We start from the raw sequence: 14,675 nt of genomic DNA, 5'->3' as shown, positions 1-14,675 counted from the left end.
CCGTACGGAGGTCTAAATTACCGTACAATATGGTAATTACCGTACGGTTAACATCACTGCATAGGAGACACATTTTACTGTTGCATAAACATACTCGTACGATTACCCACTCTCTCGACAACTTAATGATAATATCATATCGAAGAGTATGTGCACTCGTAATACTAATGTTAACAGCTTAATACGTTGTAGTTAAACCTCACAATTCATTTTGATTTGTCTGGGCAAGATTGTTTGACGAAACAAATGCATTCAAACTGGTTCGTTCGTAATAACTGGTGTAGTAGAGGAAAATATAGCTGCCAGATTTGACGATTTTTGTTTAAAAAAAAAATAGAAAAGTTACAATTTGACGATTTTTTCTCGAAAGTTTACCACTTTTTTACGAATTAAACGTAGTTAAACGTAGCTTAACACGCTGTTTTATTAAACCTGAAACATATTTAGCCGCGACTTAACCAATAATTGTGTTTCTCTCTAATGGATTCATTTTGTTAACATTGCCATACTTAATTTTTTGTATAATCTAGGTTTAGACGAAGCATGTAGATTATGTTTATACCAGAAACTAGCTTTTAAAGAATTTGCTTATTTTGTCGGTGAATATGAAAGCAATATTTAAATTCTGAATTCCGTGAAATCAATGTTTGCAAATAGATACCGCAATTAATTTCTATAATCTTTGGAAAACAATTTCCGAAATAAAAAAAAATAACTTTCGAAATAAATTTTGTCACAAATTCCTCTGGCAGCCCTAAAGGAAAACATGCCAAAACAAAACCTCCACACGTTTGTACAGCTTAACGCCTTCTAATGATGATGACGAGAATAATAAATGACACACGCTCAAAAACTTTATCTGTATCTGTGCAACCCTCGTACCCTTCTATGAGATTTTGCTATATTCTTTACGTAACAATTTGCTAATACCCAATAAACATTTCAATATTAAATAAAATCTTTATAACTTCCTCGGACGAAATCATTTAATAAATTTGAAATGTATTAAATTCAGTAGGGTAGAAGGGGGATCTTTCGCCATAGGTGCACATCTGCCAACACCGAATAACTTAAAAACTTTTGTTACATTATCAAGTTATGTTTTCGTTTATCGATTATTTATCATCCCTGAAAGTTTTTTTTTTTTTTCATATATTTATTTGCAATCTATATATAATAACAATATTAAGCAAATTACATGGCAGAATAAATACATAACATTTGTTTTAATCTCCAGTGAGATTAAAACACATTAATAAATATATATACATACATACATATATACACTTTTATGTTTATTAATACTTAATAATACAAATTACATATTTACAATTAAAGTAATCATCATTTCCTAAAAGGCAAGTCTAAAATATGAAACCTTTTCAACCTTACAATTTCTTCACTGTCATCTAATAAAGCAATAGCCAGGGCATTACTATGATTACTGAGCCTATCAACGTATCTTTTACTAAACCTACTAATTTCGTCCATAACTTTGGGTATTCGTAAATCTCGATGAATGCAATCATTTGTCATATCCCTGAAAGTTGGAAAGTTAAATTTTACATATGATGTGAGGCAGACGCGTGTGAATTTTTTGTGCTAACTTCTTTAGTTTTCGTGATACAAAAAAGATGTTGGTTGGTGATAGAATGTCAATAATAGTGATCAATAAGTGACAATAGACCATGTAATTTGAAGTTCGAAAAAATGTGCATTAAACCCCATAACTCCCCCTGGGGCACATTCGCCAGATACAAGGAATCCTTTTGATGTAGAGCAAAATGTTGATAAAATATAGAAAAATTCATTCACAATTTGTTTAATTTTTTTTGTTAAGTTGTGTGAAATAAACAATAAATATCTAGTTAATTTACGTTGATTTGTGAATTAAGGTATAAAACAGTAAAATACGTTTATATTTTTTGATTTTTTTGTTTTATTTTACAAATGACATATCTGCCCCACTCCTTTGGCGCATTTACCCCATGGGTAGGGTGGTTTCGCCGTTTTTGGTCAGTCTAGAAATGTTAAAAAAATATGTATATGAAGATGAGAAAGGCAAGATTGAAATGATAAAAACTAAAGCCAACATATCTAAGTATCCGAAACCAGAAAAAAATTATGAATATGTATTGTGGTTTTAATTTGAGATCGCCTCAAACAAAAATTGGCGTATGGTCCCCCTTCTACCCTATACACATTTCAAGTGATTTTTATAATTAGTTATACGTTTTTGCTTATATTTCGAATTTGTCGTTATTTTTTTAGATTTGTATTGACGTTATTAGTGGCAAACTACAACTAGTTCTCGCATATAACCATAGAAAATATTTATCACAAATTCGAAATGTAAAGTATCGTACAAAGGTATCTTGACGCTGGTTAGTTCTTCTAAAATGTGCAACAAAATACAACTTATTGCATCTCAAACTTGAAAATCCTTTGTCCTACGTATGCAACGTCTTTTGTGTGAAACATTGAATTGTATATTGGGTTGTATTTACCAGACACACACACAAAACTACATGTGTCCTTGAGTGTTACTTTGGCAGATTAAATTCATTTAGATTTTAATGGAAATTATTACAACAATAAAGAAAAAGAGAGCAAAAGTAGTTTTACAAAAAGGAAACATGAAACAAGCCCTCTTAAGGATTCATATTCAGTCGTTGTTGATTTTGTTTTTATTTTATTTACAAAATCAGTCTCAGGGGACAAATCTGCACAATGTCACTGGTTTTATTTGGTTTTGTGTTCGAAGGACTAAAATGAAATGAAATTGTAAGTCTATCAAGCATAGTATTACTTACATAGAACATAACAGGATGAAATTGATGGATGTGATGCTATTTTAATGGACATTGTTTAAAGTCACTTCATACATACATACATACATACATACATATGTATCTATGTAAGCAATTGTAGTAAGCAACCCTGCAACAGATTTAACTTTTTTCTCCTCTTACTTTTGTTGTAGCTACGAAAAGGTTATTTGTAAGTTTTAAATATGTGCAAGTATTTCAGTTTTCTGACATTTGTTATACAGCAGAGAACAGAATTCGGTTAATGGACTATATACAAAGATTTAACCCTTTTCCCCCTATCTTACCAATGTAACAATTTATAAATTCCACTTTACATGAAATTGTTCATTTTATTTGTGACAACATCTGTTTACTCTAATCAAATCACTAACATGACAAAAAAAATTAAATTGATGTAGCCGCTGGCGGCATCACATCACAAATTTTTCTCCAATATTGACTTGTTGTAAAGATTTCCTATAAAGTGTATGTATTCTGGAGTCTTAAAAAGTCGTTTTTGCGATGTCCGTCCTCATATGGGCAATTACACGATAATAGTTTAAACAGACTATATTTAATTTTTTAATTTAATTGGTATGTTTTAGGCTAAGATTACGGCGAAAACTAAGCTCCCAATTAGCATGTAGTATTAAATGAATTTGACTCTGATTGTTTTTTTTTTTGCTATTATCAAATTGTTTATTGAACCGAACCGAATATACATATATTTTCTATTTATTATACCCTTCACCTTCGTGAGAAGGGTACAAATGTAACGTCCGATGATATGGAATTGCCCATTTACCAATATCGATACATCGTATAAGATGGAGGTGCTTTGAGGAAGCCAAATGCTCCCAAGAGGGGTAATGAAGAAAAAAATGTACATAGACAATATACATACATACATACATACATATATGAGGAGCCAGACGCATAACAAAAGTTACATTTTTGAATATTTTTACAAATTGATTTTTTGGTATTTTTATAATATTTGGGTTGAAATCTTCTAGAAAAAAGCAATTTCCCAAAATCTTTAAATTTTCATAAAAGTACCTTTTGCTCTGCGGCTCCTCATTCATATATCGTATATCAACGAAATTCAACTTAGAAATTTGAATCGACAATTGGTGAATTTCAATAAAATTACCATATTTTTTAAACCGACTTTTTGATGAAAATCTGAAAAATCTTGAAAAAAATATATGTATGTAGATAGATACACACAGTTACTAATGTATACGTACGATCGACGTTTTGGGCCTTTTTTAAAAAATCTATATATTTAAAAATACAAGGCCTGACTCATTCATTCACTCATTCACTGCTTCATCAGTCATGAGTGAATGAATGAGTCAGGCCTTGTATTTTTAAATATATAGATTTTTTAAAAAAGGCTCAAAAAGTCAATCGTACGTATATTTTAGTAACTGTGTGTAGATATCTGCATACATGAAGCTCTAATACAAGTTTTTTCTATGTAAAGGCGAAGCATATACAAGAATTCGGCACTAACTTGGCGTGATGTTTTGCTGCATACATTGTAATGTAAATAAGGCAACAAATCATATTTAAAACAAACAAACCAAAAAAAATATATAGAAACAAGGACACATTGTTTACTTTCTTTCGTATTTCCGCTATGTTGGCCAATTATTTGAATTTTACACAAAAAACATTTTCGTTGGAATTCTCATGTGGCCATACAATTTTCAGAAAACAAAAAACGTGTGAAATCATTTGGAAGTAAATTAATTTATAAATATGCCAACAAACTACAGAACACAATAAAAACAACGTCTTTTTGTTTTTATTTTTTTCTACAATTAATGTATGCACACAATTCAGACATATGTTGAGACATTGTGGGGTGCAATTGACAACATAAGCATAATCAAAGGACACTAGATGTAAAATATGGCTACATTATAAAAATATATTATAAAATAGTGTAAGTAAATGTAGTAAGTACATATGAACTTATATTATTTCGATTAAAAAGTCAAGTGTTGAGGTTCGTTCGGTTGTAATAAATTGCTTGTGTTTTTTGTAATGATAAATACAAAAGGTTAGGGTGGGTCGATTTTTTTCACGAAAATTCGTATAGCAGAAAATTCTAAGAAGTTTTCGCCAAGAAAGCATAGGTCTAAAATCAAAGACTATCTTGCGCATTTCGTCTTTTATCCAATGATACCTATTTCAGTATTTTTATAGCCTTCACCTTCGTGAGAAGGGTATACATATAAGTTTGTCATTCCGTTTGTAATTTCTACATTTTTCATAGTCGATTAAGCCATGTCCGTCTGTCTGTCTGTTGAAATCAACTTTCCGAAGCCCCCAAATAACTTACATACAGGATTCATACATCAATATCTCCGGAATTCTTCCGGCTCGGAAGAACAAATGGCTGAGATATAAGGAAAAACCCTGAACAACCTCGATTATTGACCTATTTTTTACCTATATCTGGATTACTAAGTCATTAATATGAACAATATGGATATCTAATGATAGATATTTCAAAGACCTTTGCAATGACGTATATAAGTTGGACCGTCAAAATCGGAAAAAGTATTTTTTAACCCTATTTTTTTTCACCAAAAGTTTTTTTTCGCTAAATATTAAAAAAAATTAAAAAAAAAATTTTAAAATTTAAAAAAACAATTCGAAAAAGCTTTTTTCCAACAAATTAAAAAACAACTTTGGAAAAAAAATTTTGTTTACCTAAAAATATTTAAAATTTTTATTTTGAAGTATAATTTGGTGAAGTGTATATAAGATCCGGCACAGCCGAATATAGCACTCTGACTTGTTTTTATAGGATTTGATTTTAGACCTATGGCATCGAAAATCGCAAATGTGCAGATATCGGAATTTAGTTTTATAAATAACACACACTTTTGAGATCAGTATATTATCTTCAGATTTCACAATTTAGTAAAAATATTTGTTATTTTACTGTTAAAATTAAATTTTATTTTTATTTATTTTAAGTTTTGGAAGGTAACAATATGTACTTGTTTGTATAATACTACATTCTTAATTACAAAAAGTTTTGTTTTTATATTCTCTATTACTTGTAAACAAACATAACATAAACAGATATATGTAAAAAAAATATTTTTTGAAATTTACATCCCCAACTTCAAGAAAACATGTCCAAATTGGGGAAAAATCCTCTAATCTGACGACACTATTCTTACACTAACTCGAAAAACTGTATTAATTTTATATAGTTACTGAATCTCCAGTAGCGGACACGTGATTTACATTGACTTCTAACACCTTTTTTAGAACATAAAAACGATGGTGTTAAGAAATATGTATGTTTATTGACTACATACATAATTAAAGATTTAATACATACATTGAACTTTTAAAATTGGTTAAAAAAAAAAAATATTCTCTGAACAGAAGAAATACTCATCATTAATGTTTGTTTGTACTTAAGTGGGAGAAGGGGTGTTAGTTACCACAGCTTTTATGTTAAATTCCATTTACTTCCTTTCGAAATTCGTTTGTCATTACGACATACAGTGAACACATAACACATCAAATGGAATGTGTTTTTGTGTGAACAGCGCGCTGTACAGTGGTAGAACATTCAATGTCATAATGCACAACGAATTGATTTTGAACGATGACACGTGCTGCGTGTGGCCAATACAATATGTATTACTTACGTTGGTGATGGTGGTAATGTCGGCTGGCATACGTACATACATACGTCGTATAAGTGTCAATTTGCGTGTTTCTCATGAACACACTACTTAATAAACTCATAAATATCTAACTCGCTAAATCAACAACAACTCGTTGTCTTGTTGTGTCGTTTTATTTTTTACTTCAACAATGTTGCACTGTTTCTGCCCTTTTTTTTAAAAAAAAAAACATTATATTCCAGCTCAACAAATTATACTCCAGTTGGCCATGTCTTCAAGACATCCTTAATGATAGGTGTACGATAATGTACCCAGTTGGCCACGCCGTCAAGACACCATCAATGCCTCAATCCTCAACAGAAGACTACAGTCAAGACAATGTCGCACAGAGGGATTTTGGTGTCAAAAAGTCAATTTTTCAAACACTCAATTTCAAAAATCAAATGATGCAGTTTTGTAGAGAAATGTTTAAAGATGAAATGTGCATTTGTAGTTTTAAGAAAAATTTTATTTTATTTTTAAAAAATTTACTTATATTTTCACGCAATTCAGTGGTTTATATATGTATAATTTTCCTAATAATACCTTTACCTTTAACATATTTGAAAAATATAACATTTCTCCATAAATAAAAAAAAAAATATGGGGATATCATAAACCGTTAAGCCCAAATCTATAAGTCTCTAAAAATTATTATATTTTTGATTTTCCATGGAAGAAAAAAATGTAGCCCCACTTTCCCCCAAGCTGTTTTCTTTAATAAAATTAAAGGTGAAGCGTCTTGTTTCGATTTAAAAAAAAATAGTTTTCGGAACAGGATGAAAACTTAACATTTTTTGACGAATCATAATGGGGATATAAAAGAAAACTATTTATGATGATATACTTGATGATATAAGTTTGTCATTCCGTTTGTAATTTCTACATTTACCATTTGCAACCCTTTAAAGTATATAGAGATATAGGAAAAAACCTATATCTGGATAACTAAGTTATTAATGTAAACAATATACAATGGGTCAAAATCGGGAAAAATATTTTTTAACCCAAATTTTAAAAAAAAAATTTTGTCATAAATTCTTTTTTTTTAAATTATATTTGGAAAACAAATTTTAAAAACAAATTAAAAAACATTTAAAAAAAAATTAATTTTGTTTAAATAAAAATTAATTTTGTTTAAATAAAAATATTCAAAAAAAATTAAGTATAAATTGGTGAAGGGTATATAAGATTCAGCACAGTCGAATATAGCTCTCTTACTTGTTTTTAAATTATTTAATGCGAACTGTTTTTCTCTTTTCTAAAACGAGAATTTTCTGAGCTCATGTTAACACCCTCATCACTGGAATCATAACAAGTATGATTCCTTACTTTTCTCACTGGATTTATGTAAAAAAAACGAAAACCCGACGATGATTTATTGTAATAATTATTCCATTACTCTAACACAGTGACAGCTTCCATACAAATACAATAATAAAGTGCATACGTTGTGTACTTCTGCTTCTCCATCTTCATCCTACTGACTCGATGTCTGTCATCCAATGAAAAAACGGAAGGAAGTTTTGTATACAAAACTGACAAAAAATTATTCAAGTCGTGTGTCAAGCGTTTGGTTTCAATTATACACGCAGACAAAATGTCATTTATTTATGTGTTTCTATTATAATTTTGTTTTGTTGGTGCAACGCACAGAAATTGCTGACTTTATGGTGAATATAGGCTTAATGTTCAGTGAGTAGCATGGTTTGAAGATAGACAAATAGAAAAGGTCTGAAAGCTATTTCATCTAAATATTAGCTTCCATCTTTAAATAACTTTAAATTGTGTATTTCTTTGTTTAACTAATACTGTAAACATAAAACAAAAGCAAACAAGCTATTCGAATAAGAAATATAGAAAGTAAAGTTGTTTTTTTTGTCTATCTATCTATATATATAAAAATGAAATGCTGGAGCGATTTGGCTGATTTTTTTATACCATTCGAAATTTTGTAAGAAAAAAAATTTAAAAATTCCGTATAAAACTCGGAATTTTTTTTTTTGAGTCCAACAAATTTAGATAATTTATATGCAAATAAATAAGAACTAACATTAGTAAATGCTACCGGGCGAAGCCAGGGCGATCAACTAGTTTTGAATAAATATGCGAGAAATGTTGTTTTTTCTTATTTAAGTTACTTACCGATTTATAGATGATACACTCGGTACATTGTCCTGAGAGCATATACCTTCAGATAAAAGTCTATCTCGAATTTCCCAAGCAAACATGGTGGGGTTTTCGCGCTTATAATTAGCTATTGCATCTACTACGGGAGGTGTGGCAACTTTTGGCTTTGATCCACCAATAACGCCAGCCTTAAAGCTACCAGTCTCATAATATCTAAAAATACAGAAATGAAACAAAAAAAATAAAGTTAATTTTAAAAAATATTGTGTATACAAAATTTAATTCTGCTAATAAATTTCGGAATTTCTAGAAGAGCGTTTCGGTTTATTGTGAAATTTGAAAATTCGTTTAACAAAATTTTATTCGTATTTAATTATAACGGGATCGTAATATATACATACAAAAATTCCCTCTTCCATTAGTTTCTCTGGCCACATGGAAAATATATTGGAAGAAAAATGTTTATTTGTTTTGGGAAACAAGTCTGTTTTCAACTTGAGATAAAATTTTTTATAAAATTTGTAAAATAGGTTTTTCTTTAGTTTAGTTAAACCAAAGTTCATATAAGAGTTTTTATGAATCTTAGAAAGGCAAACATTTTCTGGTATTATAAAATTTACTCTTACACATTACTTTACATGTGCCCTGGTACTAGGGTTTGTCCAGCTTTAATAAATTTGGTCCAGCTAAATATAATTTTTGTAAAAAAAAAAATTAAAAATACAATAGAAAAAGTGTCATCATTTTCATTTTCCTTTTTTTTTCAATTATATTAGGCAAAACTGATTTTTTTTTACAAAAAATAATTCAGGAAGTTCTTAGAACTATTTGAGCTCTTGAGAAAGCTTGCTCAATTTTAGAGTTGCATGATGTAATGACCACCCGACTTATGAATATCCTTTAATGTTAATTAAAATGTTCACCTACTGACCATAAAACATAAAATTGTTAGTTTTCACTGGTTACTTTGGCCAGATAATCAGGAAACCTTTTTCTAAATATATTATACAAATAAAACTACATATAAATGAAAATTCGAAAGATGATTTTAAAGATGACTCTTTACTAAAACAAGACTATTTTTAAATACAAAACTTAATTTTCATTCGTAGAGCTACAACAACTTCCACAAAATCTGCAAAAATATAATTTTTTACGAAAATTTTAATGTTTCGAGTTCTCAATAACAGTATTTTAAATATTCTCTACAGCAAAGAAAGAACCGGATTTTCTAAAGTTTTAGAATTGGCGACATATGTATGTATATCGTCACCTAAAATGCAAAATAACGTAACATCTCTTTTCATAAGTTTATAGGAGAAGCAAAAAACGATATAAAATGAAAACTACTTGAGATATTGAAACAAAATTTTCAAATCTGAATTACAATGACTCTAGAAATATATTTTATTGAATTGTTATTTTCTGAAACAAAAAAACGTATCATCAATATAAATTTTTATGAAAAAATAAAAACTTAAATAAAAATATTTTTTTTTTTATTTTAAATAAAAGCAGTTTATTATTTTATTATGTTTTTTTTTATTTTAATTACTAACAACTGCTTTTTTAAACTAAAAAAGGTTCTTCATTAAATTTTCATTAAGACTGCAAAAAATATTCAATTGCAACAAATTTATTAAAAAAAAATATGGATACTACCTAAAATAAGGTAAAAACGATTTATTCATTAATTACTCATAGCATGTATGTATGTACGTTATTTTGTTTAAGAAAATCATATACTTGATGATACTTTAGTTTAAATTTTGGTTATAACTTGGTTATTTTTGATAGTAAAAGTTTAAAATTTTGTACACATATGTAATATTATGTAGTGAATCGTAATCAATAATAAAACCAATTTCGATTTTTTTGATGATACGTTGTTTTGCATTTTAGGTGACGATATGTGGCACAAAAATGTATAACCCACAAATTTCATTTGTGTTTCAGAATTTTCCAATTATATTTTAGAAATTTCCAATTGTATTTCAGAAAATTCTAATAGCAATACCAATAGAAATATATAACCCAAAAAAAATTTAAAAAAGAAAAATTTTTAGATTTAAAAATATTTAAAATTTGTATTTTGAAGTATAATTTAGTGAAGGGTATATAAGATTCGGCACAGCCGAATATAGCTCTTTTACTTGTATTAATAAAAATTGTTTATGAAAAACATAATTCATAATTGAATTTCGAATTTGGAAATCCTACCTGTCACACATAATGGTCTGGAGAATTTTTAATAGCTCGAACATTCTATAAATGATTTTTGGTATTCATATATTTTTTACAGAGATAATTCTGTATTTAATATTTAATAAACAACCTTTACAAAAACTGGAAAAAATTTAAACGCATTTTCAAACTACAGAGCCGATGCGGAACGGTTTAACATTATTCGATTTGAAATGAATTTTCAGAGTTTGACTATTATAACAAGTGTTAATCAGACAGACACGCTCTCCGCGAAAAAATAAAAATAATAAAAATGAAACGAAAAAACTAAACTGCAAAATTAAATGATAGTGGAATGAAAACAATATTAGCCCAATTCACAATCTTGTATCGTTGTAAGTATATAATTCATTGCATTTTTACTTTACACTAACAAAATATACAGAATACACAAGATTGTGAATTGGGCTATTGTAACGGAAAATAAACCGCAGTAAAACCATATTTTACAAGGACTCTGTTATGCACACACCCAAACATGTACAAAACAATTTCCGTTCGTAAGTGCTCTGGCCAAGCATGGATACGTGTAAATGAAATGTGGTAAAAACATTCTGTATTGGTTTAAAATAAAGTGCCAAAGTAAATCAAATAGCCAGATGGACCAATTTGCAATTGTATTTCTCTCTAAATAAGTATGAATGCATGTGTGTGTATATGTAAAGGGTCTACTATTAAGCGCCTTAAATTTAAATTTCTTATTCGTTTGAAATGTATGGCTGCATCATAAATGTAACATTAGTGCAGTGTTGCCAATTCATGGTGAACAAAAAGGGCTAAATACTTAGAAAAAAAAAATGCTAAAAAAGGGCTAACATTTTAAATAAAAAAAATACATACATTTGACAGAAAAAACAACTTAGAATGTTACATTTGGCTATGCCGAATAGACAAACAAAAATGTATGAATGTAATACACGTTCAAATGCAAGAAAATAAGAATATTTATTCCTGTATGTCGATCCTTAACTTTAAAATAATGTAATATGGGGCCACACGTATATCATATGCCAATGTTTTTAAAGCCTCGTATTTATCACATGGCCTGCAAAATGCTCCTAGGCAAATTTTTTTTATATGAAAGACAAATTATGTATAAAGTAATCCTTTGTGATAACTTCGATGGAGAATATTTTGATAAGTGAATATATGGCATATTTGCCTCTCACGCAGAAAATTATACACGTCGTCTGACAGAATTGATTTTCATTGGCAAAAACATAAATTTTGCCATTAGTTAGTAAACATATCAAAACTAAAGTAGCCAAAATATGTAAACATAAATATTTAATTTAAATTTGGAAAAAAGTTAATTTTCTATATTTGATCAGATAAAAATGATCATAGCTAAATTATTATCGATAATGTACTGAATTTTTCTTTCTAAATTGGTTGGATTGTAGTCTTTGAAAACGGTATACTACATGGCATGTGTTATAAAATATTTGTTAAAGTACTAATTTATGTCAATACATCGGCCAGATAAAGTTAAAAGTATTCTCTTTAACCCTATATATGATTTTATAAATGCCCGGACCCGCGCGTATAACATTAACACATTGATTAACAATTTTTATTCAAATAACGTCCATTTTCTCTATATTAGTTATGGCATTTTTTAATGTATGGAAGGTCCAACAATTTGTATGTGCTTAAATTGTTTACTGGTTCAACATTTTTAGTTAATTTTTGTCATAATATCCCTGCCAATTTTTTTGAACTGATTTTACTACTTTTCAACATCAAAAATTTCAGATCATTAGAGTAAATATATAAGTTTTGATATAGTCATAAAAATGGCTAAATGAAAATCAAAAAGGCTAAAAAAAGGCTAAATGCTAAATTAATTTTTTTGTGGCTAAACAAAATTGAAAAGGGCTAAATTTAGCCCAAAAAGGGCTAAATTGGCAACACTGCATTAGTGAACATTTTTAAAAATTTTAACTTTTTCAATATAAAGTAACAGATTTTATGTTAAAAATCATAAGGAGAGATGTAAATCCTTTCATGCAATATGTTTGAAAAATTCCACTTCAAAAACATTTTTTTTTTTAACAGAAACAGTAAAATTTATGTATAAAATTAAGGTACATACGTATGTACATTAGGCATATAACTAATTTTGGCGAAATTTTTGTTGTATAAGTAATTAAATTCATTTGTTTATGTCATTTGGAATCAAAAACATCACGCACCAATACCAATTTCTAAAATAAACCAAACTTTTTTTTCTCTGAAAAATTATGTAAATAATTTCATAATTTTTTTTGCAAGTGTGAGGGATACTTCCCTTTTTTAAAAATTATCTTTTGAAGTATGTCCGCAGTTATTATTAAAATAAAATATATTGTATTTCAAAGTAATCGAAAATACTTTATGAAAAACTTTATTGCGTTTGGTGCGTGAACTTTTTAACAACCGCGAAAAAATAATACCGTGTTTTTTTTTTGGTTTTTAATGCTCTATTCCACTATGCTATGCCAATTTGCATATTTGCAAAAATTTTCAATAGTTATATCCCTAATGTACATATATATGTATGTATGTACATTAGTATCCATTTACTACACATAATGATTTATTGTAAATAAATGCTACTACAGCAGATGTACATACATATGTAGTTGACAAAACAAAATCAACAATTTTTACCATATTCAATTAAAAAGCTATTTTAATGTCATTTATTTTGAAATTGCACATTTATTTTAAAATATCTATGTATGTATGTGTGTCCCAAACATGTGTGTGTGTGTGTTCCCAGCGGAAAAAATGTTAGTAGAGATTAACTTTGTAGGCCTACTAAGAGCAATTTTTACACAATATAAATGATGTGGTAATCATTCCACTCTGCCTTCTCTCAGAAGATGTTCTAGAAGGGCTTCTCCTTTTAATAACAAACCTTATTTAATCTTCAAACATTATTAGTTTTGCAATTATTCTTATTATCAATCTTTATAATATATATCGCGGGTAATACATACAAAAATAATTGGAAGTATATTCAACTTAGCGCCAAATTATCGTAAAGCGACATTTTCTAATTTTTTTTATTGCTAAAATTAAAATTTTATGGACCGACTTGGCGTTCTCAGAATATCAAAATTGTTAATAACTTTAAACATATAGGGGGTAAGATTTTATCGTAAGTCAATGTTTACATTTTACATTAAACGAATCTTATCGTAAGTGACACACAGTGGTATAGAAAAAAAAGAGGGAAATATGTAAGTCTGTAACTTCTAAATGGTTAGATTGGTTTGAATGAAATTTCACATATGCAAAGAAGAAGTGTTGTCGAGTTTAAGCTTTGAACATGGACCTCATGGGCCCACCAGGGGTGCGACCAAGTGTCCTCAAATTAGGACACCTCGGGTATGTTAGATTTTTAAAACGATCATATTTCTTCGATCCTACAACTGCGATCCTATTTCAAAAAATCTTGTCGTAGCTATCAATTTTCTCTTAGAGCTTAGGAGATATTCGCATTTGAAAATTAAATTTTCAAAATTTTTACCCATCCTACTCCACACAGAAAAAACTAAATTTCGTATTCAAACACAAAATTTATAAAATCAAACAAATATTTTACTGAAATAGGACCTATCACAAAATTCACAAAATCAAACACTACATTTCGTAATATTTTTATTGAAAAAAATATTTTTTTTCTTATTAAAATATTGTTACTATTAATAAAATATCAAACAATTTATTTAATAAAACAATAAAAACAAATAATTGGTTTTGAGTACAAATTCAAACAATTTTATATTTAAATCAATAA

The 14,675-nt window shown here is 28.3% G+C and overlaps 1 protein-coding gene across 1 annotated transcript in view; it reads right to left on the bottom strand.

Annotated features, from left to right (window-relative positions):
* The window catches only part of sv (shaven), a 93,352-nt gene that overhangs the window by 25,304 nt on the left and 53,373 nt on the right, over positions 1-14,675 (bottom strand). The window contains exon 6 of the mRNA XM_065514749.1: positions 8,660-8,857. Within this exon, the coding sequence (XP_065370821.1) occupies positions 8,660-8,857 (198 nt within the window). The remainder of the gene's footprint in view (positions 1-8,659; positions 8,858-14,675) is intronic.

Source organism: Calliphora vicina, chromosome X (assembly GCF_958450345.1).
Source record: "Calliphora vicina chromosome X, idCalVici1.1, whole genome shotgun sequence".
Lineage (NCBI taxonomy): Eukaryota > Metazoa > Arthropoda > Insecta > Diptera > Calliphoridae > Calliphora > Calliphora vicina.
This window is presented reverse-complemented; position numbering and strand designations above follow the sequence as displayed.